At 52.6% G+C, this 26,689-nt stretch overlaps 8 protein-coding genes across 8 annotated transcripts; 5 read left to right on the forward strand and 3 right to left on the reverse strand.

Moving 5' to 3' along the window:
* Nucleotides 1-1,008: 1,008 nt before the first annotated feature.
* TRIVIDRAFT_52399 (uncharacterized protein) lies at nt 1,009-3,776 on the forward strand (the record flags this gene model as incomplete). The annotated part of the gene is made up of 3 exons (XM_014100252.1): nt 1,009-1,147; nt 1,210-3,200; nt 3,267-3,776. Coding segments are annotated over 3 exons (2,640 nt in total), but the record flags the coding sequence as incomplete, so codon positions are not given.
* A 745-nt stretch (nt 3,777-4,521) lies between these two features.
* TRIVIDRAFT_130917 (uncharacterized protein) lies at nt 4,522-5,298 on the reverse strand (the record flags this gene model as incomplete). Its single annotated transcript, XM_014100253.2, has 3 exons — nt 4,522-4,563; nt 4,626-4,869; nt 4,955-5,298. 3 exons carry the CDS (start codon nt 5,296-5,298, stop codon nt 4,522-4,524), a joined length of 630 nt encoding a protein of 209 aa, XP_013955728.1.
* A 1,869-nt stretch (nt 5,299-7,167) lies between these two features.
* TRIVIDRAFT_180426 (mPR-like GPCR protein) lies at nt 7,168-8,873 on the forward strand (the record flags this gene model as incomplete). Its single annotated transcript, XM_014100254.1, has 1 exon — nt 7,168-8,873. One exon carries the CDS (start codon nt 7,341-7,343, stop codon nt 8,871-8,873), a length of 1,533 nt encoding a protein of 510 aa, XP_013955729.1.
* A 1,127-nt stretch (nt 8,874-10,000) lies between these two features.
* TRIVIDRAFT_115869 (uncharacterized protein) lies at nt 10,001-11,622 on the reverse strand (the record flags this gene model as incomplete). The annotated part of the gene is made up of 4 exons (XM_014100255.1): nt 10,001-10,118; nt 10,184-10,601; nt 10,696-11,014; nt 11,089-11,622. Coding segments are annotated over 4 exons (1,389 nt in total), but the record flags the coding sequence as incomplete, so codon positions are not given.
* A 2,039-nt stretch (nt 11,623-13,661) lies between these two features.
* TRIVIDRAFT_59747 (uncharacterized protein) lies at nt 13,662-16,236 on the forward strand (the record flags this gene model as incomplete). The annotated part of the gene is made up of 2 exons (XM_014100256.1): nt 13,662-14,646; nt 14,714-16,236. 2 exons carry the CDS (start codon nt 13,662-13,664, stop codon nt 16,234-16,236), a joined length of 2,508 nt encoding a protein of 835 aa, XP_013955731.1.
* Nucleotides 16,237-16,836: 600 nt separating this feature from the next.
* TRIVIDRAFT_192130 (uncharacterized protein) lies at nt 16,837-18,405 on the forward strand (the record flags this gene model as incomplete). Its single annotated transcript, XM_014100257.1, has 3 exons — nt 16,837-16,969; nt 17,048-17,988; nt 18,103-18,405. The coding sequence occupies 3 exons, from the start codon at nt 16,837-16,839 to the stop codon at nt 18,403-18,405; spliced, it is 1,377 nt and encodes a 458-aa protein (XP_013955732.1).
* Nucleotides 18,406-19,292: 887 nt separating this feature from the next.
* On the reverse strand, nt 19,293-20,287 carry TRIVIDRAFT_201952 (uncharacterized protein; the record flags this gene model as incomplete). Its single annotated transcript, XM_014100258.1, has 3 exons — nt 19,293-19,644; nt 19,960-20,060; nt 20,129-20,287. 3 exons carry the CDS (start codon nt 20,285-20,287, stop codon nt 19,293-19,295), a joined length of 612 nt encoding a protein of 203 aa, XP_013955733.1.
* Nucleotides 20,288-24,056: 3,769 nt separating this feature from the next.
* Nucleotides 24,057-26,456, forward strand: TRIVIDRAFT_216209 (uncharacterized protein; the record flags this gene model as incomplete). The annotated part of the gene is made up of 2 exons (XM_014100259.1): nt 24,057-25,085; nt 25,323-26,456. 2 exons carry the CDS (start codon nt 24,671-24,673, stop codon nt 25,583-25,585), a joined length of 678 nt encoding a protein of 225 aa, XP_013955734.1.
* Nucleotides 26,457-26,689: the final 233 nt, after the last annotated feature.

A 26,689-nucleotide genomic window follows, 5' to 3' on the forward strand; every position in this document is an offset into this window, starting at 1 on the left:
GCGAGTCAGATATAATATAATCGACGGCTTGGAGAATGCGGCTAGTCAGCAAGATGACGCCTCTGAAGCCGAGAACCTGGGGGAAGTTGGGCACATGTACATGGACACAGGCATAATCGGGGGTCGGAGATCGCCACTCTCCAGCTGTGGTGGAGCAGCAGGTCGTGATTAGATAAGGGAGGTGGCCAACACGTTGAGAGACACGGTGTTGGATAGAGTGTATGGAAACTGTGCAAATGCCTAACACGAGGTGGTGCTTACTAGTCTTTAGCACCATCTGGTGGAACATGCCCCCTAGCCTGATAAGCCCAGGGACCGAGACTATGCGCTGCTGCACAGTGCGTCTCCCTCTCCCTCCCCCCAAATCCCATCCTGCTCCCCCACAAGTGCGCGTGTCGCGGCCATCTTCGGCTCCACCTCTCTCCCCATGGCCTTGAGCCTCTTGCAACTTGAACCTCTACATCTCGCTGCTAAAGGCGCATCAACACGGTCGCGCAATCGCCAGCCAGCGCCGCGCTTCTCAATTCAGTTCGTCGTCCCTTTCTTGCCCCGTCTCAATTCTCATTCTCATTCTCCTCTCTGTTCCTTTTCTTCTCCTCTCCTGCATTGTCCTCCCTCTTGCCGCCCCTTGATCACGCTTTCGGCAATCGGCCGGCAATTCTCTGCCTCTTTCTTGTCCTCTTCTGTCCTCTCCTCTCCTCTCGTCCTCCTGCCTACGTGTCGAGCCTCTACTTGTCCCATCATTTGGCATCATTTGGCATCAGCTCTTTTGCTATCCACGTCTTTTCTCTCTTTCTCTTTTTTTCCGTTCTACCTTCTCTTTTTCTTGTCTACTACTTGTCCGATCTTGGTTCAGAATGTCTTCTCTAACAGCCGTTTTGCCGCCACGCAGTAGGGCGCTCTCGCAATTGATATCTCCATAGGGACCATCATTGCCTCTAATGTCCCACAGTATCTGATTGACGATCAATTTTATACAATTCCCCATTGCAGCACCCCGTTGTTTGCGCTGCGGTCGAGAAAATGGATTCCTACTCATCCTATCGGGATGGCGCGGCTCGATCGCCAAATGAGAGAACATGGAGCCGTGATGACTCCAGAACGAGGGAGGATAGAAACGATGGATTCTATCGTGCGAGGTCTCCTGGTTCGTCTTGCCGAGCGATCCCTTTGATGATTTGATCTCTTGCTGACTATTGCTGCTCCCAGGCAACGAACGCCGAGAACGCCGACGTTCTCGTTCCCCGCCTCCTGTTGACCGATACGAGCCACGACCTCGCCGTGATGGTCGAGATGGTCGAGATGACCGCGACAGGGATGACCGGCGTCGCATAACCTCACCACCGGCAAATATCGATCGCTACGTACCCGGACAAGACAGTGGATCATCCAGTGTTGCCGTCAACCCTCTGGCAGATCCAGCCAAGCTTCCTTATCAAGTTGGCTTCTCCTATTTCGGTGAATGGTGGAGAATGAACGAAAAGATCAAGGATGATAAAGAGCGTGCCCGAACTGGGCGGAGACGAGAGCCTGAAAGAGCCAGAGGCGCCCGAGAGTCTCAAGAGGATAGGGAAAAAGAAAAGGCAAAGATCCAACTGGCATACGATGCTTATAAGGAAGAGCTTCAAGCCAAGATGGCCAGGGCCTTTGTTTCGGAGCACAAGAAGGAGCAGTGGTTCAAAGAACGTTATGTTCCCGAGATCAGAGACGAGTTCAAGGCGAAGCTCCAGGACTTTCGACGAGCAGCCTACAGCCAGTGGGAGCAAGATTTGGAATCCGGCAGCTTTGACGAGTTCTCTCTCGAAGGAATTCCCAAAAGCGAGAGCAACGGTGCTGGTGGCATAGTCGAAAAGGAAGAGGGTGAGGCGACCGCCGCCAACGAAATCTTGGGAGTTGGCGATTTGGTCCCCGTCAATGGAGCCGACATTCGCGACGAGAACCAATTCCAGCCCACTCTACTCATCAAGACCATTGCTCCTCATGTTAGTCGCCAAAACCTAGAGGCCTTTTGCAAGGAAAATCTAGGAGAGGAAGAGGGCGGCTTCAAATGGTTGTCCCTTTCCGATCCAAATCCCAGCAAGAGATATCACCGTATAGGCTGGGTGATGCTTCACCCTTCTTCAGAAAGCGCACCGCCAATGGATCGAGCAGACCCCAAGGACGAAGATGGAGACGAGCCGATAAAATCGCCGCCCCCTCTTGTTTCCGCTGCGGAAAAGGCCCTCGAGGCTGTCAATGGCAAAACTGTCAAAGATGAGGCCCGAGGTGACTTTGTTTGCCACGTTGGAGTTCATAACCCACCACTCCACCCACGGAAGAAGGCTCTCTGGGACTTATTCTCTGCACCCGAGAGAATCGAAAAGGACCTTCGCCTGGTTCAACGACTGGTCAACAAGTATGAGGAAGAGTTTGGCTCTGACTTCCAGGCCCTGCTCAAAGTTGAAGAAAAGGTCGAGGATCTCAAAAACGCTGGTCGTCTGCAGCCTGCCATTCCCCCTGCACCAACGAAGAAGATCAAGACCCGGGAACCTGGCATGGACGAGGCAATGGACGAGGATGAGGAAGGTATTCCCGAAGAAGAGGAAGAAGAGGAGGGGGCTGTGGAAGATGAAGAAGTTGATGATGAAGACATGCTTGTGAAGAAGAAGCAACTTGACCTGTTGATCGAGTATCTGCGCAGAGTCTTCCACTTTTGCTTCTTTTGCGTATTTGAGAGCGACTCTGTGCATGAGCTTACACGCAAGTGTGCAGGAGGCCATCTTCGTCGCCCGCAAAGCACCCTGTCGTCATCTGCCAGGGCTGTTGCCAGGGCTAGCGCAAATGGAGAGCCATTTCCCGATAAGAAGCGCAATGATGCGGACAATGATGTCGATGGAGAGCTTGCTGAGGGAGACAAGAAGTTCCGTAACACGTCTTCTAAAACCGAGCAACAGCTACTTCGTGCCTACAACTGGGTCAAGACCTTTGAGGACAAGCTAATGCAAATTCTGGAGCCGAACACCATTGACATTCGCAAACTTGGCGGCAAGCCCGTTGAGGAGGCTCTTGACGAGGAGTTGACCAAGTATGTCAAGCAAGAGGACGAGCATAAATGGAGGTGCAAAGTCCCAGACTGCACTAAGCTCTTCAAGGAAGACCACTTTTGGAAGAAGCATGTGGAGAAGAGACATACCGAATGGCTGGATGGCTTGAAGCAGGAAGTACGTTGAAACACACCTCTCCCCCCCCCCCCCCTCCCTTTCACTTGACTAACATAAAAACTTTAGTTTGAGCTCATCAATGCCTACGTGTCTGACCCAGCACATATTGCCCCCTCGCGAACCGACGCGAATTCAAACGGCCACTTCCCGCCTACCAACGGCCAGTCGGCTTCAGGAACCCCTCGCGGCTTCAACCTGCAAAACTTTGCCATCAATGGCGTCATGGGCATGCCGGGGTTCCCCATGAGCCCTGGAAACTTCCCCTCGTTGTTTGCCGGCATGCAAGCTAATGGCTGGAACGCCATGGGTGACGACCGTTCAGGCGGTCCCATCCGTCGTGGCGGAATGTCGGGTGGACGAGGTGGATACCGTTCCGGACCCTACGAACGCCGCGGAGGCAATCGCTGGGATGGCGGAGGCGGTCGAAATCGCAACGGCGGATCCCGATGGGGAGACGGAGCCGGTGGTGCGGCTGCTGGTCCTCGGGAGGCCGTGCAGGGCCGTAGCTTGAAGAGCTACGAAGACCTGGATCAGGTGTCTGGAAACGGAAGCGGAGGTGGCGAGCTCAACTACTAGTCCTACCTATCCAACTAGGTAGAGAAAAGGGGAAGACAAACGACTACAGATATATGTCCCGGCAACGTCTAGACGACGGAGTTGCTTTCTTGTTTTTGGCCTTTGTTACTCAAAGCTTCTCAGGGGCAAGCAAATTGCTACAGGCCCGTTCTCCGCGCTGGAGACTTTGCGTTATTTAGTATTTTTTATTCGGCTCGCGGCAGATGCGCTGTAAGTTTGTACATTAGGCTCAGGGTAGTTTACACGATAGCAAAGGGTTTTCTTCAGAATAGTATTTGGTATTAGCTTAGGATGTGTACTTGTCCCGTGATGAGTAAGATTGAACTGCGTATGAAGAATGCTACCTATATTCCGACTTTTGTTGTCTTTTACAGACTGTAGCGCAGCCCTTCAGTCCCAAGTGTTTGCAGTCTAGTAGCATAACGGACTCGGCCATTGGAGGTCATAAGAGCTCAGCTATCAACACGGTAGCGCTCAGGAACCCATCCAACTGAGACTTTGATATTGTAGCCCTTGTATTGAAAACCCGATTATCCTAGCCAGAATCCGATATGAAAAAGCCCCCATCTGGAGCGCGGACTAGAATCCGCATGGTTTCATGGTCTCATAAGTGGCTGCTGATGGCCGTCATTAAGTGCGACGCGCGTGTTGATATACACGCGGTCGAGCATGTTTTACGGCTGCACATTCGTGGTGCAGGCGTGATGTGAGAGAGTAGAAAAAAACAAAGAAACAATGATGCCTCTCAGGGTGCCTTTTCGAACAATTCGAGAATCGGTTTCGCCGCCTTAAACAAAGAATTAGCACAGCACAACAGCATCGGGGAATGACCGATGTGTATAAACATACATCGATGAACTTTTCGAGATCTTGGTCTAGATTGGCCAGGTCATCCTTTCTCCGCTTGTTCTCGGCAATCAGCTTCTGCTTGCGCTTGAGAAGCTCCTGGCGGCGCTGCTCCAGAATCTCGCGCTCCTCGCGCTCGTGCTCGATGCGCGCAAACATGCGTTCGTCGTCGTTGGAGTCTACATATTCGGGGCGTAGAGCGAGGAATTCTTCGACGGGGATGAGAGGTAGCTGCTGGTATTTGTGACTATGAGAAAAACACATGAAAGAGTCAGCCATCGACACGTAAAAAACAAGGCACGTACGTCTCCCAAAACAGAAAAAAAACTTACTCATATGACTCGCAACCGGTAATCTCGCCCTGAAGATGGCGCTGCTCGTAGTAGAGATTCTGCAGCTGCAAATGTAGACGGTCAACCTCCTGGCGCGCCTCGGCGGTCTGGGCCTTTGTGTCGCGGGCGGACAGGCAGGCGTTGCGGTGGAGGCCGCGCAGGTGGGAGATGTTTGTGAAGAGCTGCTTCTGCTGCTTGGCGATCTCGGCCTGGATGTCGGCGGTGGCGCGGCCGTCGCTGGCCTGGTCGGCGAGCTGGAGCAGGGCGTGGGCCTGGTCGCGGGCCTGGTCTGAGATTTGGAGGACGGCGGCGAGGGAGGGTTCTGTGATTTTTTCGACGGCCATTGTTTGATTTGGTTTGATGATTGGATTAAAGTTGATGGTTGAGGAGAGATGCGGGGAGAGAAGAAAGTGTGGCTGGTTATTTAATTGTTTGATTGATTGATTGATTGATGGTATGTGGCGCCGCGTCAAAGGATGGATGGGGATGGGGATGGTTGATGGTTGATGGTTGATGGTGATGAAGGAATGACAAGCTGCAAAATAGCAAGGCTGAGAGGAATTGGGTAGTAGTGGCTGGTGTTTTGCTTGTTAGGTTCCATTAGGTTGCCTTTTTAGCGCAAGGCTGCGAAGGGGGTACCGCTGTTACAGCGAGTGCAGGCGCTGTAATACTGCATTTGGGTGCCTGTCTAGGTATCGCCGTACCTGCTAATGTACAAGTACAAAGTACAACTCTACATGTCAATAACAGACATAACCTGGGTACCTGACGGATTACAGTATAACCTTCATGGAAACGTAATTGCACGGGCCACAGCATCCCGAGTGCCGCCAGTGCAAAGCCGCCATGAGTACGAAGATGCACACGAATTGACCATCAAGGTCATGCACGCGTCTCGGGTGCCGGAAAGGCGGGAAATTAGCAGTGGTGTTTGTAAAGGAGAGTGTGGAGGGAAAGACTGTGCCGTTGTCGAATCAATTGGCGCTTGTCTCTCCTGGTCCTTGTACTTGCAGCTGTCAGGGCCGATTTGGCGCTCAGCTGGGCTTCCATGTGACGGATTATGACCCTGAAAGGTCTGGTGCCACGATATATTGATCCCTGGTAAGACGATTCAGTTGCCAGTTGTTTAGAGTACTGGTACGAATGCGAGTGCAGATGATGATGGCTGGGCTGCTGATCTCATTTTCTTCTACCTATTAGGTATTTTTGCCATGGAACTTTTAACCGTACTAACAAACTGGAGGTATTATTGCCTACCTAGGTAAGTATGGAAGTGTCAATACTACTTCCATGGCATGTGAACACCCCCAGAAATCCTCCCCCAGAACACCTGACGGATACACTGCGGGCTATACTGGAGTTGGAGCCCGCAGCAGGGCCATGGGAGGGCCTGTCGCTGTCCTACCAGTCTCACTGGCTATATTACTCGTACAAACAAAAAACCGACCCATGGCAAAAATACTCCGATCTGCGGAATAAACACGGAATCCATCCAGGGCCGTTTGTCTCAAAACTGGAGCGTGGCTTGTCCGCACATTCTTGGCCAGTATTCGTATAGCCTGTATAGGGTTCGGGTTGTCCGTCACTAAAGTTTTTCTCGCCGTCTCAATCTGATTCGTCTTACCCCAAAGGCTGTGCTGCGTGCTAAGGCAAAAAGTACAAGTACACCCGAGTTACCAGCCTCCTTGCCTCCCGCCCCCAGATTTTAGTCATACGAAGAGGTACATTCAATTGTGCTGAGGTACCCCATACTTGTCTGGTGCCTGTAGACGTACTTTTTCATTCTTCTGCCATCTCCAGCTGCCTCTTTCTTACATCAATCCCACCTCAAATCCCACCTCCGCTCCTCTCCCAGCCTCCATCCTCCATCCTCAACACCACAACACGACAATTGTTGAGCTGCAGCGAGTAGTGCCGCTCTTTTATCCCCTCTTCTGCATATTCCCCTGGCCTCCGCAGCCAATCGCGTTCCCTCTGGCGGCTCTCAATCCCCCAATTAAGCTCCCGACCCGCATCAAGAACGAACCGAGCCATCAACCAACTTTTGGGGCACATTAAGGATTCGGAGCCAATCAGTGCTACAATCCCCATTAACCGCATCGTCCCGCTTCTTCCGATCAGCAAATCGTCTTTGGGCGGCTTGCAGCGAGATCTCGTTCTTTTTTTTTTCCTCGTTTTTTGGTAGCCTCTTCTTTTTTTAACTCGTCGACGCTCAGATCTCGCCTCCTGGTTGCTTTGGGCCAATCATCCGCACTCTTCAAGGCTCGTGCCTCTACTCAGCCCGTCTGGCGCTCCAGCAAATCCAAGACATATCTTGTCACTGGAATCTCCAACTGCTATGATAACGCCTGACTTCCCCTAAATCCTCCTGCTTCCTTCGATCAAAATGGCGGGCGTCACAACTGCTCTCACGTCGGCGTGTGGCTTCAGTCACGACAAGGACGCCGCTTCTACTGCCGATGCCAGTGGCTCCGACCCGCGCCGCGACGCTCAGCAAGCAAAACGACGGCGGCACTCATTCTTTATCCCTCGGCGGAAGTCTATCGTCGGCCACATCATGGAGGGCGAGGAGAACCTGCTGCTCAAGGTCGACCTGTTCCTGACCGAGTTGGAGCGCCGTCTGGAGTTTGTCGAGAACTATGTCGATCTCAGCAAGGACTCGAGCATTTCGCGCGCATTTTCGACTCTTCAGGCCGTCCGCACCAGATGCTCGCAGGCGTCCGAGGAGGTCATCGGCGCCGGTCGACGCAGGCTCCACATCATGGTTGAAACCCTCGAGACCCGGTACCAGGAGACGCTGGAGGCCACCGAGTCGCTGCACGACAAGGCCGTCCTTGGAATCGAGTTGCTGGAAGGCATGATGTCCGAGTTCGAAAACCGCGCCTACAAGCTGCGCGAGCAGGGCTTCGCCAATGCTGCCACTGCAGCCGAGGCATTTATGGACGAGGGCCGCAGGGTTGCAAACGAGAGCATCGAGCGGGCAAAGATTGTCGTCGACGAGGGTATCGAGCGTGCCGTGCGAGCTGCTCTGTCCCTGGAGGAGCACATCCAGCAGGCCGTTCTGCTGGCGCGTGATCGAGGACTGCTTCTGTACGACGAGCTGCCCTCGCCCTGGAGAAACAACCCACACATCAAGAGAGGATACCGCTTCCGCGAGACCAAAATCGAGTGTGTCCAGTCCATCTTCAACATGTCCAACGAGTTCATCAACATCTGGTCTCATGCCCTGGGCCTGATCCTGGTGCTAGCCGTAGCCTTTTACTTTTACCCCAGCAGCGCCAACTTCAATCTCAGCACCAAGACGGACGTTGTCGTTGCTGCCATCTTCTTCATGATGGCCTGCCTGACGCTGGTGTGCTCCACCATCTGGCACACCATGAGCGCCGTCGCCGACGTCAAGGCCGTTTCCATGTTTGCCTGCGTTGACTACACCGGCATCTCGCTGCTCATCGCCGCCTCCATCATGACGACCGAGTACACGGCCTTTTACTGCGACCCGATCAGCCGGTGGACGTACATGTTGATAACCGCACTGCTCGGCATCGCAGGCGTCATCCTGCCGTGGCACCCCAAGTTCAACGGCGCCGACATGTCTTGGCTCCGAGTCGGCTTCTTCGTCGGCCTCGCCCTGACGGGATTCATGCCTATCCTGCAGCTCAGCTTCTCCCACGGGCCCGAGTTCATCTACAACTTCTACTCCCCCATCACAAAGTCCCTGCTCGTCTACTTCAGCGGCGCCGTCGTCTACGCTAGCAAAGTCCCCGAGCGGTGGTTCCCCGGCTGCTTCGACTACATCGGCGGCAGCCACAACCTGTGGCACGCGGCTGTCTTGGGCGGCATCATCTTCCACTACACCGCCATGCAGGAGTTTTTCTCCAATGCTTTCCACCGGGCCGAGAGCGGCTGTCCCGCCTATTAGACGGCTAGCCGCTTTCTCCGGCATTTGTTATGAGCGACACGAGACAACAAAAAAAAAAAGAAAACAGATTACATTTCTCTTTCTTCTTTTTTTGCGAAAGAATCATGGCTTTCAAAAGTACTGATACATTTTCTGACATGTCAAGCCATATGCGAGTTTTGGATTTCAAAAAGTCGACCGTACATGTACAAGCGGCTCAGTGCCTCCCCTGTCCGGACCACCAGGTTTGGTTTTCAATTCTTGTCTATACACTTTCGACCCCCTCCCTTTTTTTTCTTCTTGCATGGATACAAGTGGCGTTTTATTTTTTTTGTAATTGCCAGAAGCATTTTTTGTATTGTTCGTTTTCCTCAGGTGGGCACTTTTGGATGACCCTGTTGACGCATGGCCCATGGCATTTTCGGCCTTTGAAGATTTATATTTTTACATGGCACTTGGTTTTTTAGAATAGTACATATATACTGTAATCAATTGACACAGACATACTGCTTTCGTTCAAAGATTCAGTGCAATGCTATGTCATTTTCCAAGGGGCTGCCAAAGCCGTGTACTGCAGCCTCCTTACTCGCGGCCCCTTTTCTAACGCATGTCTTCATTAGATTTCATTTGTATGGTCGGCTTCATCATCTGAGTCGTAATGCTTTCCTTGGCGCCGTGGTCCCTGCAGCGAATTCCCTGTCTACCTATCAAGGTAGCTGAAACCCCCCACCTGTGCTGTCTGTTGGCTGCTATTCGGTAATAACACCGGCTTCGTTGTTTCTTTCATCCATCTCTTGAACTGCATGTCCGTTTCGTTGATTTCCCTTCTTTCATACTCCGTAGCTGGAACGCTGGATTGGCCTTTAAAATCTACCAATAACAAATCCAGACCCATGCATGCACGTGAAGAAAGGGGAAAAGGGCCCACCCAGGTGCTTCTCCTTCCAAGCAGACGCCAAGGCTGATGCCGGGGCCGGAGAGCCGGTGATGCTAACTTTTTTAATCCAGACGGCGTCGTCATTTACCGGAAAACGCATCAAGCACGTGGCTGGCCGTTTACAGGGCCTGCTTGTGAATGCTATCCATTTTTCTTTGGGAGGGAGAAAAAGAGCGAGATTGCCCTCTTTTTTTTCATGGGCGTTTTACATGGCGTGCGTGGCGATTTCTTCGTAGATGTCGTCTGGTATCTTCTTAATGATGCTGATGGTGACGCTCTTGACGAGATCGGCATTCAGTTGTGGGAAGGATCGTAGCAGCTTATTCGGACTAACAAGGAAGAAAGTCAGAAGTTATATTCGACAACTTGATTTGAAGATGAAAAGGAGATATACCTCTGAGATTGAAGAATTTGCGATCGCATAATGGTAAGCTGCGCTACGATGCAGACAATGTTGAGATGCGGCCCGTATGCAAAAAGAAAGTCCCATAGACGCAGCACCTCGGGCAGGGGCGGCGTGCACGCACACAGCGTAAGTACAGAGGGAAAGGCGTAGATCTCAGCAGAGAGCCCCTTTGTCGTCAGATACATGCTGAGCTTGGGATCGACAATGGATAGCACCTTATCCACCAGAGCGAGCCCACGGTGCACGCCGTCCATGGCGCCTCGTATGTAGCCAGGACACTCGCGGGTTAGCAGAGAGTGGAAGGCGACGAAGGCTTCGGCTTCGCTTCGCGCAGCGTAGAGGAAAGGGGCGGCCAAGACATTCATGCCCTGCACATAGACGCCTGGCTCGAGAACTGCGCCGGACCCTACACGTGAAAACAAGGTGTTAGCACAGGTATATATATATACGTATGTATGTGTGAATGCATATGCATTTCACTCGTCTGTGTCAAGACATACTGGCTTGGGATTGGCCAGAGAGACTGCCCCCAACAGTCTCCCGTGCAGGTAGAGACGAATGGCTGCTGCCCGGACGGCTCTGGCGCTCGTCCTCCTTTGAATCGTGAAGCCGCCAGGCAATGGCATTCAACAGTCTAATCAGGCTCGCTTCGCTAACGCGGCGTCGGAAGAGAGGGTCGGTAGTCAAGGTGCGGAACGTGTCGTTTCGAATCTTTGCGTAGGCTGGCGAGGCGCCGCGGTGGATGAGGGCGAGGTATTCGTCCGTGGACATGATTGGGGCGTCGAGGAGGACGAGCCAGACGTAGATTCTCAAGGGAGACTATATTCCAAAATCGCAAGCATCTCAAAGGTCAGCCAGCCTTCATTTCTCTTGTCTAATAGCATGAAACGCACCATTCCATCCTCGGCAGCCTTGACGCCTTCGTCGATGACCTTCCACCTCGCGCTCTCCAAAGCGCCGTTGAAGTCGCCGTCGTTGGGGCCTTCGCGAATGATTTGCTGCAGAGAGAGGTGGCCATGCGAAAAGACGGGCTTTTTGACGCCGGATCGTCGAGGGTTTGCAGCGGCGGGTGGCTGATAGGCTGGAGGCAGCGTGGCATCGCTGTTGGCACGACCTCGCGTTCGCACCACCGTCACGTTTGCGGCGGCATTTGAATTTGAATTTGCATTTGCATTTGCATTGGCTCTGGCATTGGCATTGGCATTGGAATTCGGCGCGGAATCGGCAGCATCAGCAGCAGCAGCGTTTCGGGTCGGAGACAGAGGCTGCTGCTGGCGCTGATGCGAGAGGATCGACGCCTGCTGGGCTGCTCGGGCTCCCAGGGCGTGAGCTGACTGAAGGCGTCGCAAGGCGCGATGCGTCTGCGGGGATGGCGGGGGCTGCAGAGGCTGGACCGAGAGGAGCGCGGCGGGAGCCTCTTGGGCGGGAGGGCCAGACATTCTTGCGAGGGTTGGGGATGTTGATGGTGGAAGAGGTCGAGGCGCGTGTTGGTTTTGGCGTGGGGGTTGTGTTGTAGCATCGAGTGGCTGGCTGCATGAGCCAAAACCAAAACATCAGCGCTCACTCCCTTGGGGTGTTCAACGGTAGTAGTGCATCGTGGTATTACAGTTCCGTCCTTCTCTTCCGCAGGGTAATAATAATATGGACATTATACATTGGGACGCACTGAATCTGGGGAGCTGCTGTCATGGCTTCAATACTCGCGTTGATTGGTACATGTGTTGACAGTGACGTCCCGTGCATCTTTTGTCAGCAATTTTAAGCTTGCATCTGATCTGAGATGCGCTTGTGTCTAGAGCCTCATGAATGCTCCGTTCAGCGTCCAAACCTCCGTCGTCTAGCGGGGCTCGGCCGCTGAAGCTGCTGCACCTAGTGCTGTAGATGCGGCGACTCCGGAACCTCGGGCACGCGAAGATCCGATCCATCGTTTCCATGCTCTTTGGACCTCACTCGCCTCTTTGCTCTCCTCAGTTTCACCAACCAGGCCTGGCATCGCCATTGCAGCCCATCCCGTCTACATCCCAGCAGCAGCTCTGCACAAGGTTGCATAAGATGACTTCATTTCCCTGCTGACGGTTCAGCTTCCCCTGCAACACGAGGCATCACATGGCTGGACTCGGCTGACTTGCTTGGGGCCGTTACGAGCGCCTCGATTTTGGAGACGGCCAATGCGACTGCGACTACAGAGAGGCACTTGTTTGCAAAGAGAGCTCACATGGTCACAGGCAACCCGAGAAGAGAACAAGCTTGCTCGCGTGCTCAAGGAAGGGAGGGGACTCGTCTGGTGCTGGTACTTTGATCCTCACTTACACGGTGGTCCAGCCAGTGTCAACCAATCTTGAGGCGTCGTATTATAAGCAGTGCTGTGTGCATTTTACCTTGCAAGTTTTAGCATGCAGCAACATCCAACGCCACAGGCAGACGGCTGACATGTATCCTCGACGGAAATGCAACATGCCAGGACCATCAGCTTCGCCAAAGAGCGGCGAAACAACCCTGACTCGACTCCTGCCGAGACAAACTCTGCGCGGGAATCATATCAAAATCTAGATAGTCCAGCCGCTCTAAAACAGAAACGGCATAGACGCGATTGCGACATTTGGCTATTTTGTGGGGAGATGGTGTGCTCGGTCCCCTGTCCATCCCACGATCCAATAATATGTCCCATTGATGATGCGTCTCAACAACGAATTTGGCGCTTATAAACATCCATTCGATGGAGAACATGACGCTGGAACACATCCAAGCCCCTTTCGGAATGTCCATCGTCTTCTTCGTGCTTTTCTATTCCCTCATATTTGTCAGATGGGCCTACTGTAAGCAGCAAGCCTCCCGACTGCCCGTAACGGGTCTTCGGCAACTACCATCTGCTGGGTCCAAGGTTCGAGGCAAGCACAGCATCTGGAACGTTTCTTCATATATTTTTACACTTCCTTTCAGCTATTGTCTCTTCTCTTTTACATCCACCTTGAATTGTATACTATTATTTATAACTCTCCCCACAATCCCGGCTTCTTCTTGTCTCAAACTCTTGTTTCTCGGTTGTTGATCGTGGACAAGGTAAGCCATCTTACTTGAACTAGCTGCACCAACTAGATCTCGTTCCTGCACCCATCATCTAGATCCTTGATGTCTTGTTGATCCAGATAGCTCATGCTTCTTCTCTTGCAGCTTACAAGTCCCTTGTTGTGACTGTCTCAGCTGATGCCCTAGAGCTGCAGTGTGCGTGCCTGAGCCGCCGCCGACATCACACCGAGCCGGGCCATCGCCACGACGGCATTTTTTTTGGTGACGGAAGCAAAGCGACGGTCCGAACGTATATCAAAGAAGAGATAGAGCATGGCATACTAAAAGCTAGACACCTCACCGTTGCTCTCCTTGTCCCTGTCCCTCTACATCTCTCGCCCAGCTGGGGCCTCTCCCCTCCTTTTCACCACACCATCAGAGGCCAGTTTTCTTTTCGGCCATGAGTGGAACATCTACAGGAGCGTCGACCAAGGTCGGGCATGCATTGGCCAGAGTCCTAGGCATCAAACTCCAGGATGACGATGAAAATGTTTACCGGCACGACGACGCAGTCACTAGAGGCGAGTCTGTCTTCTCTACCCGAACTGGTGAAGGCCCCATCGATGGACCGCCTACGACTTCAGAGTGGCTTCATGACCAGCTGCCTTCGCAGGCCGAGGTCGTAAGCTATGTCAGGTCTCTCTTTCCCTTCATATCTTGGCTTCCTCACTACAACTTGCAATGGCTCGCGGGTGATATTGTAGCCGGCATCACTATTGGCGCTGTCCTCGTCCCCCAGGGTATGGCTTATGCATTGCTGGCAAACCTCCCTCCACAATTCGGCTTGTATTCGTCCTTTATGGGGCCCATCACGTATTGGATATTCGGCACATCCAAAGATATATCAATCGGCCCGGTGGCCGTCTTATCCACAGTCGTTGGAACGGTGGTGGCAGATGTTGGTGGTGATCTTCCTCCAAACGTGGTAGCCACGGCGTTTTCTGTCATTGCCGGAAGTATTGTTCTTGGTATTGGCATCCTTCGCCTGGGCTGGGTAGTTGATCTCATATCCATCACCTCGCTGTCTGCTTTCATGACGGGGTCCGCCATTACTATTGGCGCCAGTCAGCTCCCTTCGCTGTTTGGCATCACGGGCTTTTCCAACCGAGATCCGGCATACAGAGTCATCATCAACACGCTGAAGCACTTGCCTGAAACTAAACTGGACGCTGCTATTGGCCTCACAGCCCTCTTCTTCCTCTATCTGATACGATACACTCTGACCAGAGCTGCCGAAAGGTGGCCAGCCAATAAGCGTATCATCTTTTTCCTCAACACAATGCGGACGGTGTTTGTCATTCTCCTTTATACCATGGTGAGCTGGCTGATCAACAAAGATCGGAAAACTCACCCGGCGGTTCGTGTTCTAGGGGCTGTTCCAAAAGGTAAGCTCCTACAACCTCCCAGGACATGGACATGCAGGCGATTCTGATTTCTAACATTCAAACTTAGGATTTAAACACAACGGCGTCCCAGAGATCCCACCGGGACTTGTTTCATCGTTTGCTTCCCACCTTCCGGCAGGGGTCATTGTCATGCTTGTTGAGCATATTGCCATCTCCAAGTCTTTTGGCAGGGTGAATAACTACACCATTGACCCATCACAGGAAATGGTTGCTATTGGCATGACCAACTTGTTGGGCTCATTTCTCGGTGCCTATCCATCTACCGGGTCTTTCAGCCGAACAGCTATCAAATCAAAAGCTGGCGTCAGAACTCCTGCCGCGGGACTCGTCACCGGATTAGTTGTGCTTTTAGCCGCCTACCTCTTGACGGCCGTCTTCTTTTACATCCCTAATGCAGTCCTCGCTGCGGTTATTATCCACGCCGTCGGTGACTTGATCACACCGCCAAACACGCTGTATCAGTTTTGGAGAGTCTCTCCCATAGAAGTCTTCATCTTCTTCATTGGTGTGTTCATCAGTGTCTTTGCACAGATCGAGGACGGCCTATATGCAACCGTATGCATATCGGCCGCCGTTCTCATCTATCGCATCTTGAAGGCGCGTGGACGATTCCTGGGCAAAGTCAAGGTTCACTCTGTCCTTGGAGACCACGTTATTGGAGACGACCACAAACAACTGGTGGGAGAATACGGCACATTTGAGGAAAGGGCTGAGAACGCTGCCAGAAATATCTTCCTACCACTTGACCATGGCGACGGCTCCAACCCCGAAGTCGAGTTGGAAAATCCATACCCTGGCATCTTCATCTACCGCTTCTCGGAGGGGTTCAACTACCCAAGCGCAAATTTCGCTTTGGAGTTCTTGACCAGCTTTATTTATGCGCACACGCGCCGGTCAAGCCCAGAGACGTACGAGCGTAAGGGCGACCGACCGTGGAACAATCCAGGTCAGCGGAAGCCTGGAAAGGCAAAACGGGATCCCGAGGATGACCAGAAGCCGACTCTAAAAGCAATCATTTTGGATTTTAGCTCCGTCAACAATGTGGACATCACCTCAGTCCAGCGCCTTATCGATGTGCGAAACGTACTTGATGCGTATGCAGCCCCAGACGCTGTGGACTGGCACGTCGCATGCATCAACAACCGATGGACCAGGCGGGCGCTCATTGCTGGCGGGTTTGGCACTCCCACAAAGTCGATGGATGGCATTCCACACAGGTGGAAGTCCATCTTTAGCGTCGCAGAGATTGGTGGGAAAGACTCTGCTGCGGCAGTTGCTGAGGAGAACGCCATTAAGAGAGAATTATCCATGATGGCTCATAGACCAGGAGATGAAGAAATGGCAAAGGTCGATGTCACGACCGAGGAAGAAGAGGAAGCGAAAGAGGAAGCGCCAAGACCTAATAATCTCGCAGAGAAGCCAGGGGGATCTCCCAAGGCAGCATACAAACGAAAGGGGGCCATCATCAGCGGTTTAGACAACCCCCTATTCCACGTAGACTTGACCAGCGCTGTGCAGAGCGCCATTGCCAATGTAGAAGCCAGGCTGGAGGCGAGGAGCAGCGCATGAGAGGCATCAGGGAGGAACAAGATTGTCATTTAGCGAAGCATCGGGTACGGCGCATGTTAGAGCTTGAATTGCCATTAATCGCCAATTACATGATAATGCATTAGCAGGGCGGAGCATTCTTGTCTTTTAGGGTAGGATCGCAGCTGCATATACATACCTAGGAATCACGAGTTTTGAAATTACATTTACAGTTATCAATGCATTTTTATTACCTGTACCTGATGACGGCTATGAATAATCTCTCTGCCAATTTTTTAAAAATTTGTATTTACTTGTTTTTTTATTTATTTTCTTCACCGGTGTTGCTGCTTGCTTGTTGGTGTTGATAAGTTCGTTATAGATAGTTGGAGAGAAATCGCCACAGGTCACCTGATTTCGTGTAAGAAACCCGCGTGAATCTGGGCACGACCAAGAACAACTTTTGTCAACTTGACCTCTTTCTTCGCGTATATCCGGAATTCTCGTGAATAATCGAACCTATCGAGTCCTCTTTAGGGAAATCTTCAGTGTTTATTATTGTGTCCCCCCTCTACCTGTCAAGATTGGCATATACACAGTCTCTCTATCCCAAGCATCAGAAGCCGGCGTTTTGCTTTCATCATGCCAATCGGCATTCAGCGCCTCAACGCGAAAACATCACAGCCTAATCCGCACATTGTCTTTATCAAACCGCTGAAGGGACGAGATGAAAAGATTGCGCAGGACTTTTTGGAGAGGATTGCAGCGCAGTGCCGTAAGTTTTATTTTAAACCCAAAGAACCCTTCCCCCTTTTTTACGAACTTCCTCATGCTAACCTCTCGAAAATTACAGTTCCTGTGATGCGCAAGCACCACATTCATGTCATGTCGCTGGAGGAGTTCCCTCCCAACAGAGAATTCGTGGGCCGCAATTTTAATGCTGGGGAGGTTATTCAGCTGGTGCTCAAATCTCCCGGGAGCGGCCGGTGGCTTCCGTTTAATTATGTCCAGATGGTGATGATGCATGAGCTGGCTCACTGCGCGCAGATGAATCATTCCAGGGCATTTTGGGCAGTGCGGAATCAGTATGCTGCCCAAATGCAAGCCTTATGGGCAGAAGGATACAAGGGAGATGGTCTCTGGGGCAGAGGAGCTACCCTAGGGACAGGAGAGTGGGAAAAGAACAGCGTGAGGGCAGATGAGGTTCTTCCGGAGCATCTCTGTGGCGGGACATATCGGTCGCGGAGGAGGAAGCGCAAGGCCAAGCCTGTTTTGACGTATCAGGAGAGAAAAGAGAGGCGGATTCTCAACAAGTTTGGCAAAAACGGCGTTGCGCTTGGGGCTGACGAGGAGGAGAAGGTGAAGCTCGAGAAGGGCAAGCGGGTGCTCGCGAAGCCGAGGGTGGCAGGCAGTTTGCGGGGCCGGGAGCTCCGTGCGGCTGCGGCGCTGGCTCGGTTCGAGCAGAGCAAGGAGGGTGCTAAGAAGGAAGAGGGGGAGGAAGAGGAGGAAGAGGATACGAAGAATAAGTGGGATGAGGATGATTCGAGTGACTACGAAGATGGGGGCGCGGATGCGAAAACGGCGGTTGATGTGGATGGCTCGAGGATGGTGGATAGCCATGGCGGCGATATGGTCAAGGTGTGCGAAGACGAAGATGCGGATGACGCTGACGCGAAGAACGAACTCGATCAGCTGCATGGTTTGTTTGGCGGAAGGAAGATGAAACAAGATCCAGACGGCGAAACTTCGAATCTTCCACGCTCATCTCAGAAGAGGCAGAATTCGGAGCGGGTGGTAAAACGGGAGGAGACGGGGCTGTCGATTAAGCCAGAGGCTGCAGATGATGATGATGGTCCTTCGTCTATACGTCTATCATCTATACCACATGTCCAAGTCGAGAATCCCAAGTCTATCAAACCAGATCCGGATACTGACGAAACACGCCAACCCTCACGACCAAAGACGACACCATCGCCCTCAAAACCCTCTCCCCTCACCGCAACTACAACACAAGCAGAGTCAACATCAAGTTGCTCAATGTGCTCGTTCGAAAACCCTCAGGCAGTCGTGACATGCGCCATATGCGCAAACGTGCTCTACCCAGTCCTCACGCCGGGCTGGCGGTGCGGGAGCGCGGCATGCACAGGCAGCGCCTATGTGAATGCCCAGGACTGCGGAGTGTGTGGCCTTTGTGGACAGAGAAGAGGCTGATGGGTATACACATGATGTCAATTGTTTGACTGGCCTGTTTCGATACATACGATACGATACACTAGGATTCAAACTATGAGGCGGTTGTAATGGAAACACTTCTTGTCGATCGTTGCGAAAACCCCAGCTGTTGGGTCACCAAAGTTCGTGGTACAGTACATACAATCACAAGGCTGCTGTGTTGCACATGCACGTGAAGTGTTGGACAGGTGCCTATTGTACATCTCGACAAAAGAGATTCTATGCTGTTGGTCAGGGGCTGGTGGCGAATTGATCTTCCCCAATGAGCTTACCGACCGATCGCATCGAGACGAAAGAAAAGCAAAAAGGTACGACAACAGTTGAGGAGCCTTTGCCACAGCCTTCGTCATAGTGCATCCGAACAATGCAGATAACCTGAGACTTCCTGCAGCACATCATTTTCTCCTCTTTTAGGCAAATGTGCCATCTCGATTCAATTGGAAGCTGGGGAGAGGCTCGTCATACGTGATATATCATCATCATCATCGCATGGTCGCTACTCACAACCTATTGCTTCCTGCTTCAAACATCGCCTTGTTTCAGCCTCTCCTACCGTTGGCAAGATCTGCGGGTTTACAACCAATCTCCAACATCTGCGTGGAGATAGTAATGGCCAACATGTTCATATCACAATCAGAGTTTCAATCAAGCTCCATAACTCTTATCACGCAAGGCCACGTGCTTCGCCTCGACTCAGCAATCATGCTAAGACGCCAAAAGGTTAAAAGGGTCATTCATTCCATTCCCCGCAGATTGGCTTTTTGACAAGTCGCTGGCTAAGGCCTGCTAGTGCATCCTTGGGTCGAAATCTCATAGGCAGAGATAATCTTGCATGACGAGAAGAGGGACCCCGGGCGGCCCAGCCTTTAGCCCCGACCCTTGCTCTGTTGCCATTTCTGTTTCTCGACAGTGCGAGGCGAGGGACGAGCGCTTCCAAGTTGCGCTTTGATGCTGTCGGCAGTAGAGGATGGCGCCACCATCAGCTTATTTCGCAGGTTGATGAAGCCAATGGAGGCGGTGTGTTGCACGCGGCACGAGCTGTCATGTCGCCCAGTGGCAGTGGCGAGAGGAGGGGGAACCGCAGCAAGTTGAAACCGCCGCCATATATTTAAATTTGGAAAGCCTATTTCGGGAATCAAGGGACGACATGAAGAGGGCTGCGAGAGACGGCTGCGAGAGACGGCTTCTCGACCCGACTTGGAGCGGTCCATGGCTCGACTGCGGCACCTACGTAGTACTCGGATAGATGAAAAACACGTAACATGTGCAATGTCAGATGTCAGGAGAGAAGTGCCGTCGTATTTGGGGGTTTCAACTGCACGGGTCATGCCATGCTGCCTATCGGTGCTACCTCAGTCATCGGTTATCACATGCGTCGAGAGTTGATGGACTTGGAAGAGCGCAATTGCCAGCACGACATGGTATATTGCGATGGGCTGATGTTGCATTTCTCGACTCAAATGTGTCAAGCCGAAACCAAGTTCTGGCTCGATACGGAGTTGCTGGTTTGCTGATTTGCGTTGATCGACAAACCTTGGCTGTGTGATGTGCGCGCGGGGAGATAACAGGCAGTAATCGTTGCCTTGACGGGTACTGCGCTTGTCCACAAGATACAGAGATGGCGAGCCAAAATACTGCTGACGAGTGCCCGTTGTATCAAGTAAGTACGCTTAGTATTACTGTAACTTTGAGATGGACTTACCCGCCTTGCCTGCCTTGCCTCATCTTGCAGACGCGGTTGGGGCCCATCTGGTGATACGGGAGGGTTAGTCGACAACTTGTCGCGGCCATCCATACTGTAACTGTAACAAAGACGGACACGGTAGAGACGGATTTCGAAACGACAGCCGCCTTGCAGCATTGTGTTGCATTGAGCTGCCTGCGTGCTGTGTCTGCACCTCGTATTTGTCGTAGCTTGTCACAAATTGCCGAGCATGCAAAAGATGCAGAAAAATCTGTCCTCTTCTCCTCTTCTCTTCTTTCTCCCTTGTTCTTCATTCTTCGATCTTCAATGGCAACGGTGATTTAGTGGTGAACGAGGTTGGAGGTGCGTCTGGCACTTGCTGGATGCAGGCTAGCAGCGCTTGTTCTTGGAAGTGGAAGTGTGCATTAGCACGGTGCTACTGCGGTGCACGCCGCAGATACGGAGTTTCCGCGCAGTGAGTGCTGCCTTTGTACGGTACTGGGGAGGTACTAGGAAGGTACTCAGTTATGCTAGCTGTTAGCACTGCATTAGCGGTAGGGGCTACTGCGGCTGTCGGCGCAGTTCAGGGCTGCTAGCGGCTGTATTAGGCTGTAATCAATCAAGAGGGAAGCAACGCTCAAGCATATACTGTACATAGTACGGAGTAGACAGCAGCAAAAGAGGTGGAAAGAGCAGACCTTGAACAAGAGATGCAGGAGGGAGGGGAGGGGAGGGTGTGCGTCGAGCAATGCGGGGCGTGTGCCTTCCCTTGCGTCTGCGTCAAAGCTAACCGTTACCCCGCAAAATGCTGGTGGCACCTCGAAGTGGCTCTTTCTGCTGCAACGCCGGCCAGTTGCTGATTGGCAGCGGCCCGTGGCCGGCAGATTTTAGCTCAGAGCTTTCGCCCTGGCTGGACGGTGATTGGACAGCTGGCCGGATGTTCTCAATTGAATTGCAAGGGGGAAGGAGCAAGGGAAGCAGCGAGTGGCGAGTGGTGGTTTTTCGACCTGGGAGCTGCTTTTGGCATTACTGGAATTGATTCGGTAATGGGCGAGCAAGATGATAAGTGGCTGAGAGAGAGAGGCAAAATGGGGGATTGTTGGAGGTACGAGTACCTGGCAAAGAAGGTACCTGGAGAGAGAGCTGCCAAACTGTGAACTTCCACCTAGTGGTACTAATGACTAATGATGGAAGTTGACATTCAATCTCTCCTCCCTCTCTCTTTGGCGACCGCCTTTGCTCGCTGCAATGCCGACATATGTCCATGTCCATGCTCACGCTCACACTCACACACTCACACACACTCTCTCACATCTCTCACACACACACTCGCAAAAGACATGTACAAACAGTAAGTAATTAATTAGTCGGTGAAAAAGGACTGCATGACGGATGCCTCGCTGGGCGTTGCGTTGGGCACACATGCTTCATGCCTCACACCTCATGGTCGCTTGCGGTCGGATTCAACCCTCCATCCACCTCACCACCTCACCATCATCACCAAGACCGCACTGCTGGCTGCTGGCGCTACTGGGCGACTACCGACCGTTTTGTTTTAGGCCTCGCTCACCTTCGTCCTTTACCTACACGTGCAGCGTCTGCCGCCTGTCCCTCTTGCGGCCAAGCGCCGACGAGGACAAGACTTCAGCACAATCATGCATACATCAACCCTGCCCGACCAACAGCAGAGGCGCGAACCAGTCTTGCCAGTCCACACACACGCCTGCGCTAGGAAGCACTTGTGCTAGTACAGACTACGGTACTGTACTAGTACCAGTAGTTACGAGTATCGCGACTGGAACCATGAGCTGTGCTGCCACCCCTCGCTTTGCGCTGCGGGCGCGGGCGTCGCGGTTCAAGAGTCGCAAAGCAGGGGGGGGAAGTTGGGAAACGAAGTAGAGAGACATGATGGCGCGAGGTAGAGGTTGCAAAGGGAACATCGACGGTATGACAATGGCATCACCAACGATTGCTGCTTGCAGAGACCAGGTGATGATGGGAGGTACCGAGCACTCCGCACTTGGTGCGCGAACAAGCTTGGGGATCGTCGCCAGCTCTTTTGCACATGTTGCCACCTTGAGGGGTGCTAACGACATAGGAAACCCAGTTGCACCTTGACACGACTCGAAACAAGGCAGCGCCCCCCGCCAGATCTATCCAAGAGACGATGGAGAGAAAGCCAAGGAGCCAGCAAACGGCAGCAACTCAACTCGGCGGAGTAGGGGTCCCAGGCAAGACAGGTCATCTCGCCCACGACCCACGCCGTCAGATCGAGGCCGCTGGCCCCCGCAGACCCCACCGATCGCAGGCGAAGACAATTGATTGATCAATGACCGACTGGTTGGCTGGATGCTTGATTGGCACGTCACAGACTACGGAGTAGGCTAATCGTCAGACCATGGTTGGACAAGAAGAAAGCCTGGAAGCTTCTCGCCCTTGGCTCTGCTCCGGCTTCTCTCCCACGTCGACGGTGCCGTTTAGCGAACCACCGGGTTGCGCTGCCACGGACGACGACGGCAGCTAGAGGTCTCTATGTCTCTTGGGCACACCGGCTGCATCTCTTGGCTGCGCTCGTGGTTGGTCGATGCGAATGCAATACGATACGCAGCCGAGACAAGGATTCGTTGTGTTTTCTCCTTGCTCTGTTTCGCGCTTCCACAGTTGACCATTTGCCATGTCGCCAATAGGGGTAGAGGAATAGAAAGGTAGGGAACCCCACGGGTCCGATAGATGCCAGATCCTCACTTTGACACATCCGCCCTCTTGTTGCTGGTTCTCTTCCGGAGCCGGAGCCGTTGCGGATGGCCCCCTTGCTTGTGCATTTCGTCAGCAGCGCTGCACTACAATCATCTTTGTACCAGACAGACATGTCCAGTGCTCGTATGCTCGTACTATTGTCACGGTTACAGTATTCAGGCGGAGGGCTCCGTGCTCCGTAATCATGCAGCGCCATGCACCACGTCGTCACCCCGCCTCGGCTGGACAGACAAGTTGGCATCAAACGCGCGGTATTACTCCGTGTCGCATGCCTTGGTACATTAGTTTAGCCCGTAGTCAACAGCGGCGGAGATGCATGCACAGACTCGAGCGAAGATGAATCTGAATGTGACGGGCCTTGACCGTGCCCAGACCTCGGAGAATTGATCTTGTCTTGTCTTTGTTGCGTATCCTACTGTATCCTGTGCTTTCCTGTGCTTTCCTGTGCTTTCCTGTGCTTTCCTGTCCTCTCCTGTCCTCTCTTCTATTTCCCTCCTTCTTTGTTATCCCCTCCCTTTTCTCTCTCTCTCTCTCTCACCATCGTCGTCTCCTTTTTTCGTTGGCCCAAGTCATGCGTCCAGTCCAGTCCACACCACAGCCCAAAGGAGGCGTTGCATGGCTGCCTCGGCGCTGCTTCCGGTGTGCTGCTGAGCTGATCTCCGTTCTCGGGGCACCGCAGTCTCGACCGGTATCGCTTAACTCATATCAGCCCACTGCCAAGACACCCCCTCACCGAGGTACCTGTGGCCACACCTCATTTGTGTAGCTTCTGCTAGTGGCTGCCTGTAGTCTGCGAGCACGCACAATGGCGAGATACTTTGGGTGCCGCGCAGTCTCGGGTATCCGCCGCCGCGGTGTACCCAGCTCGGTTGGCCAGGTACCTGGTGGTACTCGCACTTGTTCGCTCGCTCGCTGCAGCAAGTTCTAGTCCACAAGCACACAAGTCCATCCCTGCTTCCTCCTGGGAAAGTCGCAGCCGTGAATCATCCATCATCAAGCCATCAGGTCACTCCACACACGCCCAAATTACGCAACTGCACACCACCTCCGCCAGCGCTCACACCACCTCGACTTCCAGCCAATTCCACGCCACGGCGACTGCTGTCCATTAATATCCAGATGCTGATCGCGCTACTCCTGCTGCGTCCTCTCCTCCTTCCCTTTTGCTACTTACCTAGTACTGTACATGCCACCAACCTCAATTTCTCCTCCTCGCAAAAGCAAACGATACAGCAAAGCACAGCCTTTTCCTTCTTCTGACTAACGGCACGCTACGCAGCTTCTCCGTGCCGACGATACCGTTCCGCTGTTTCTGTCCAGGCAGATCAAACTCTCTCCATCTCTCCATCTTCCCATCTATATAAGCATCATCCACGTGCCACCGTCCCCTCTTTTTCGCCTCTCTACTTCTCTCTCTTCTTCTTCTTCTTCTTCTTCTTCTTCTCTTCCTCTCTATATCTCCTCTCTCCTCCAGCATCATCCACGCATTTTGCCGTTACCACCGGCATTCTCTTCCTCTCCTTTGTCGCACACGTCATTCCCAAGGACAATTCTGCGTCCTCTCGAATATCGCCGTCCTAACCGCCCACTCTGGACAAACAATCCAAGCCACGGACAAACGACTCGCAAATACACCACCCTAGGCTCCCCGTTACCAACAAACCGCCGTCACCGGGGCCTCTGTGTGCCTCGCCTGCTTCGTTTCCTTCTTCTTCGCTTCGTCTTACCTCATTCATACCTTCTCTGTTCATCTTTCTCGCCTCTCAGTCCTTAATTCTACTTTCCACCCCTCCACCCAGAGCAATGTCCGATACATCTCCAAACGGTCCCGGCCCCGGCCCCGGCCCCGGCCACCGCCGCAGCTCAATCACCCAGGCTGCCTTGTCCAACCTGTTCCAGCGAGGCCCGCCGACTGCCTCGACTGGACCTCCGTTCCCCGGCGCCAACGGTAATGCAGACCCTCAGAGACGGCGTCTATCAATCACCACCATTGGCCTCTCTGGCACATCACCCTCAAATAACTCCGCCTCCTTCATGCGACGCGGCAGCATGTCTACCAATTCGAACTCGGATTCGATTGACGAGAATGCCATTGAGGACGAAGATGCCGTCTTTGGCGGCCCTAGAACGGCCCCGACCACTCCCTTTGTTCGCCACATGAGTTTTGGAGGCAACTCTGCCATGAGAAACTTGCGCACAGGAGGCAGCCCCGGAAATGGTAAATCCCCAAAGTCCCCTCCTCCGTCATCACTCGGACGCAATCACGCTGGTCACGGGGACCAGTGGCTCCCGTTGATGTCCCAATCCTATCCGCACCAGCGTCAGGTTTCCATATCTGCCGCCTGGCCCGCTGTTGGACGCCGATCCAGCCTTCACGGGCCTCCACCCTCTCATCCTCAGGCAAGCAACGTCCAGCATCCAAGAGCCTCTTCTGACAATCCTCCTTCTCGAGCAGACCAGTTTGGCTTCAATTGGTCCGAACAGCTTAGAACCCGCGCCGAGAGCTCCGTCACTGGGGCTCGCCCCTCCTTCTCCTTCCAGGGCACCGGCTCCCACTCTCCACCCAGAGCGATGCCAAACCATGACCGCTCAAAGTCCATCTCCGACATGCCGCAACCCCCAGCACAGGCCGCCTCTGTTAAACCCAAGCAGCCGGAACGCCCTAAGCCCGACGCTTTCCAGGAGAGAATCCTCAAGGGCGACTTTTACATGGATTGAGTATGCCAATCAATGCTAGAATCATGACCATAATTGCCACTGGAAGCTGCGAAAACATTGCTTCATTCGTTTGGGCGGTTCTTTTATTTACTTCTTTGTTCTCTCTCTCTTCCACTCTTTTGACTCTTGCCGCCGCCCAAGAGTCAACTCTGGGCTGGTGATGGTTATGAGTGCATTGCGTTTTACTCGTCTTTGCGTTGGCATCTTCTCGCGCCATTCAGCTTTTCTCCAGCGACATACCGATTATTTCTGCCTCAAGAGTTTCAGTGCTTTACCGGAGTACGGTTCTGTTATTCATTTTTGTACGATTTGAGGCAACTCACACCGCTGATATTATTTGTTCAGTGGCTGTACACTTTGTGCACCGCAGTTGACGTTGACTGGATTGGAACGTATCACCAAAAAAAATCAGAAAACGGGCACATCGTACGATGCAGGGGAAAAAAGAGCCAACTGGCGAGATGCACAATCTTGTTGATTTGTGTGGGGATTAATGTGAGACCACAGCGGATGCGTCGATTTTCGACATTTTCATCACCAACTATCCTGGGAGATGGGACAAGGTACACAAGGACAAGCCGGGGCTTAGTTTTCAAACTCGTGTATAACTATCAGATTTGAAGGGGGGGAGGGGACATATTGGCAGACATGGGCCAAAGAATGAATTACGAGCTGCAGGACAAGGGGTCCGGCATTGTCCAATTGACAATGTGCTGGCGTCGGCGTTGCTGGTTTTTAGCGTTGGGAAATGGCCAACTCTGGTAACTGGGAGAGCATCTTGGCCATGTGATTTTGACACTCTGAAAGATTGCTTTTATCTAGCTTGTTATTTTGATGGAACTTCAAATGGAACCAAACAATATTCTAGAACACATGGGGGCAACTTGCGTAGGATCCGTGCATGACTTTTGTGAAGCTACTGGTAATTCGTTCATACACTTTATGCATGTGAGAACTGTAATTACGTATAATTGTTCGTTTAGGCAAAGTATTTAGGTAGTAATGATAGAGAATGGGTATTTTGATCATTAAAAAAAAAAAGAAAGAAAGAAATAACAAAAACACCGCTGCCAATCCATGGGTAAAAACAAGCCAGTCCAGTCC

The sequence above is a fragment of the Trichoderma virens genome (assembly GCF_000170995.1).
Source record: "Trichoderma virens Gv29-8 chromosome Unknown TRIVIscaffold_70, whole genome shotgun sequence".
NCBI lineage: Eukaryota > Fungi > Ascomycota > Sordariomycetes > Hypocreales > Hypocreaceae > Trichoderma > Trichoderma virens.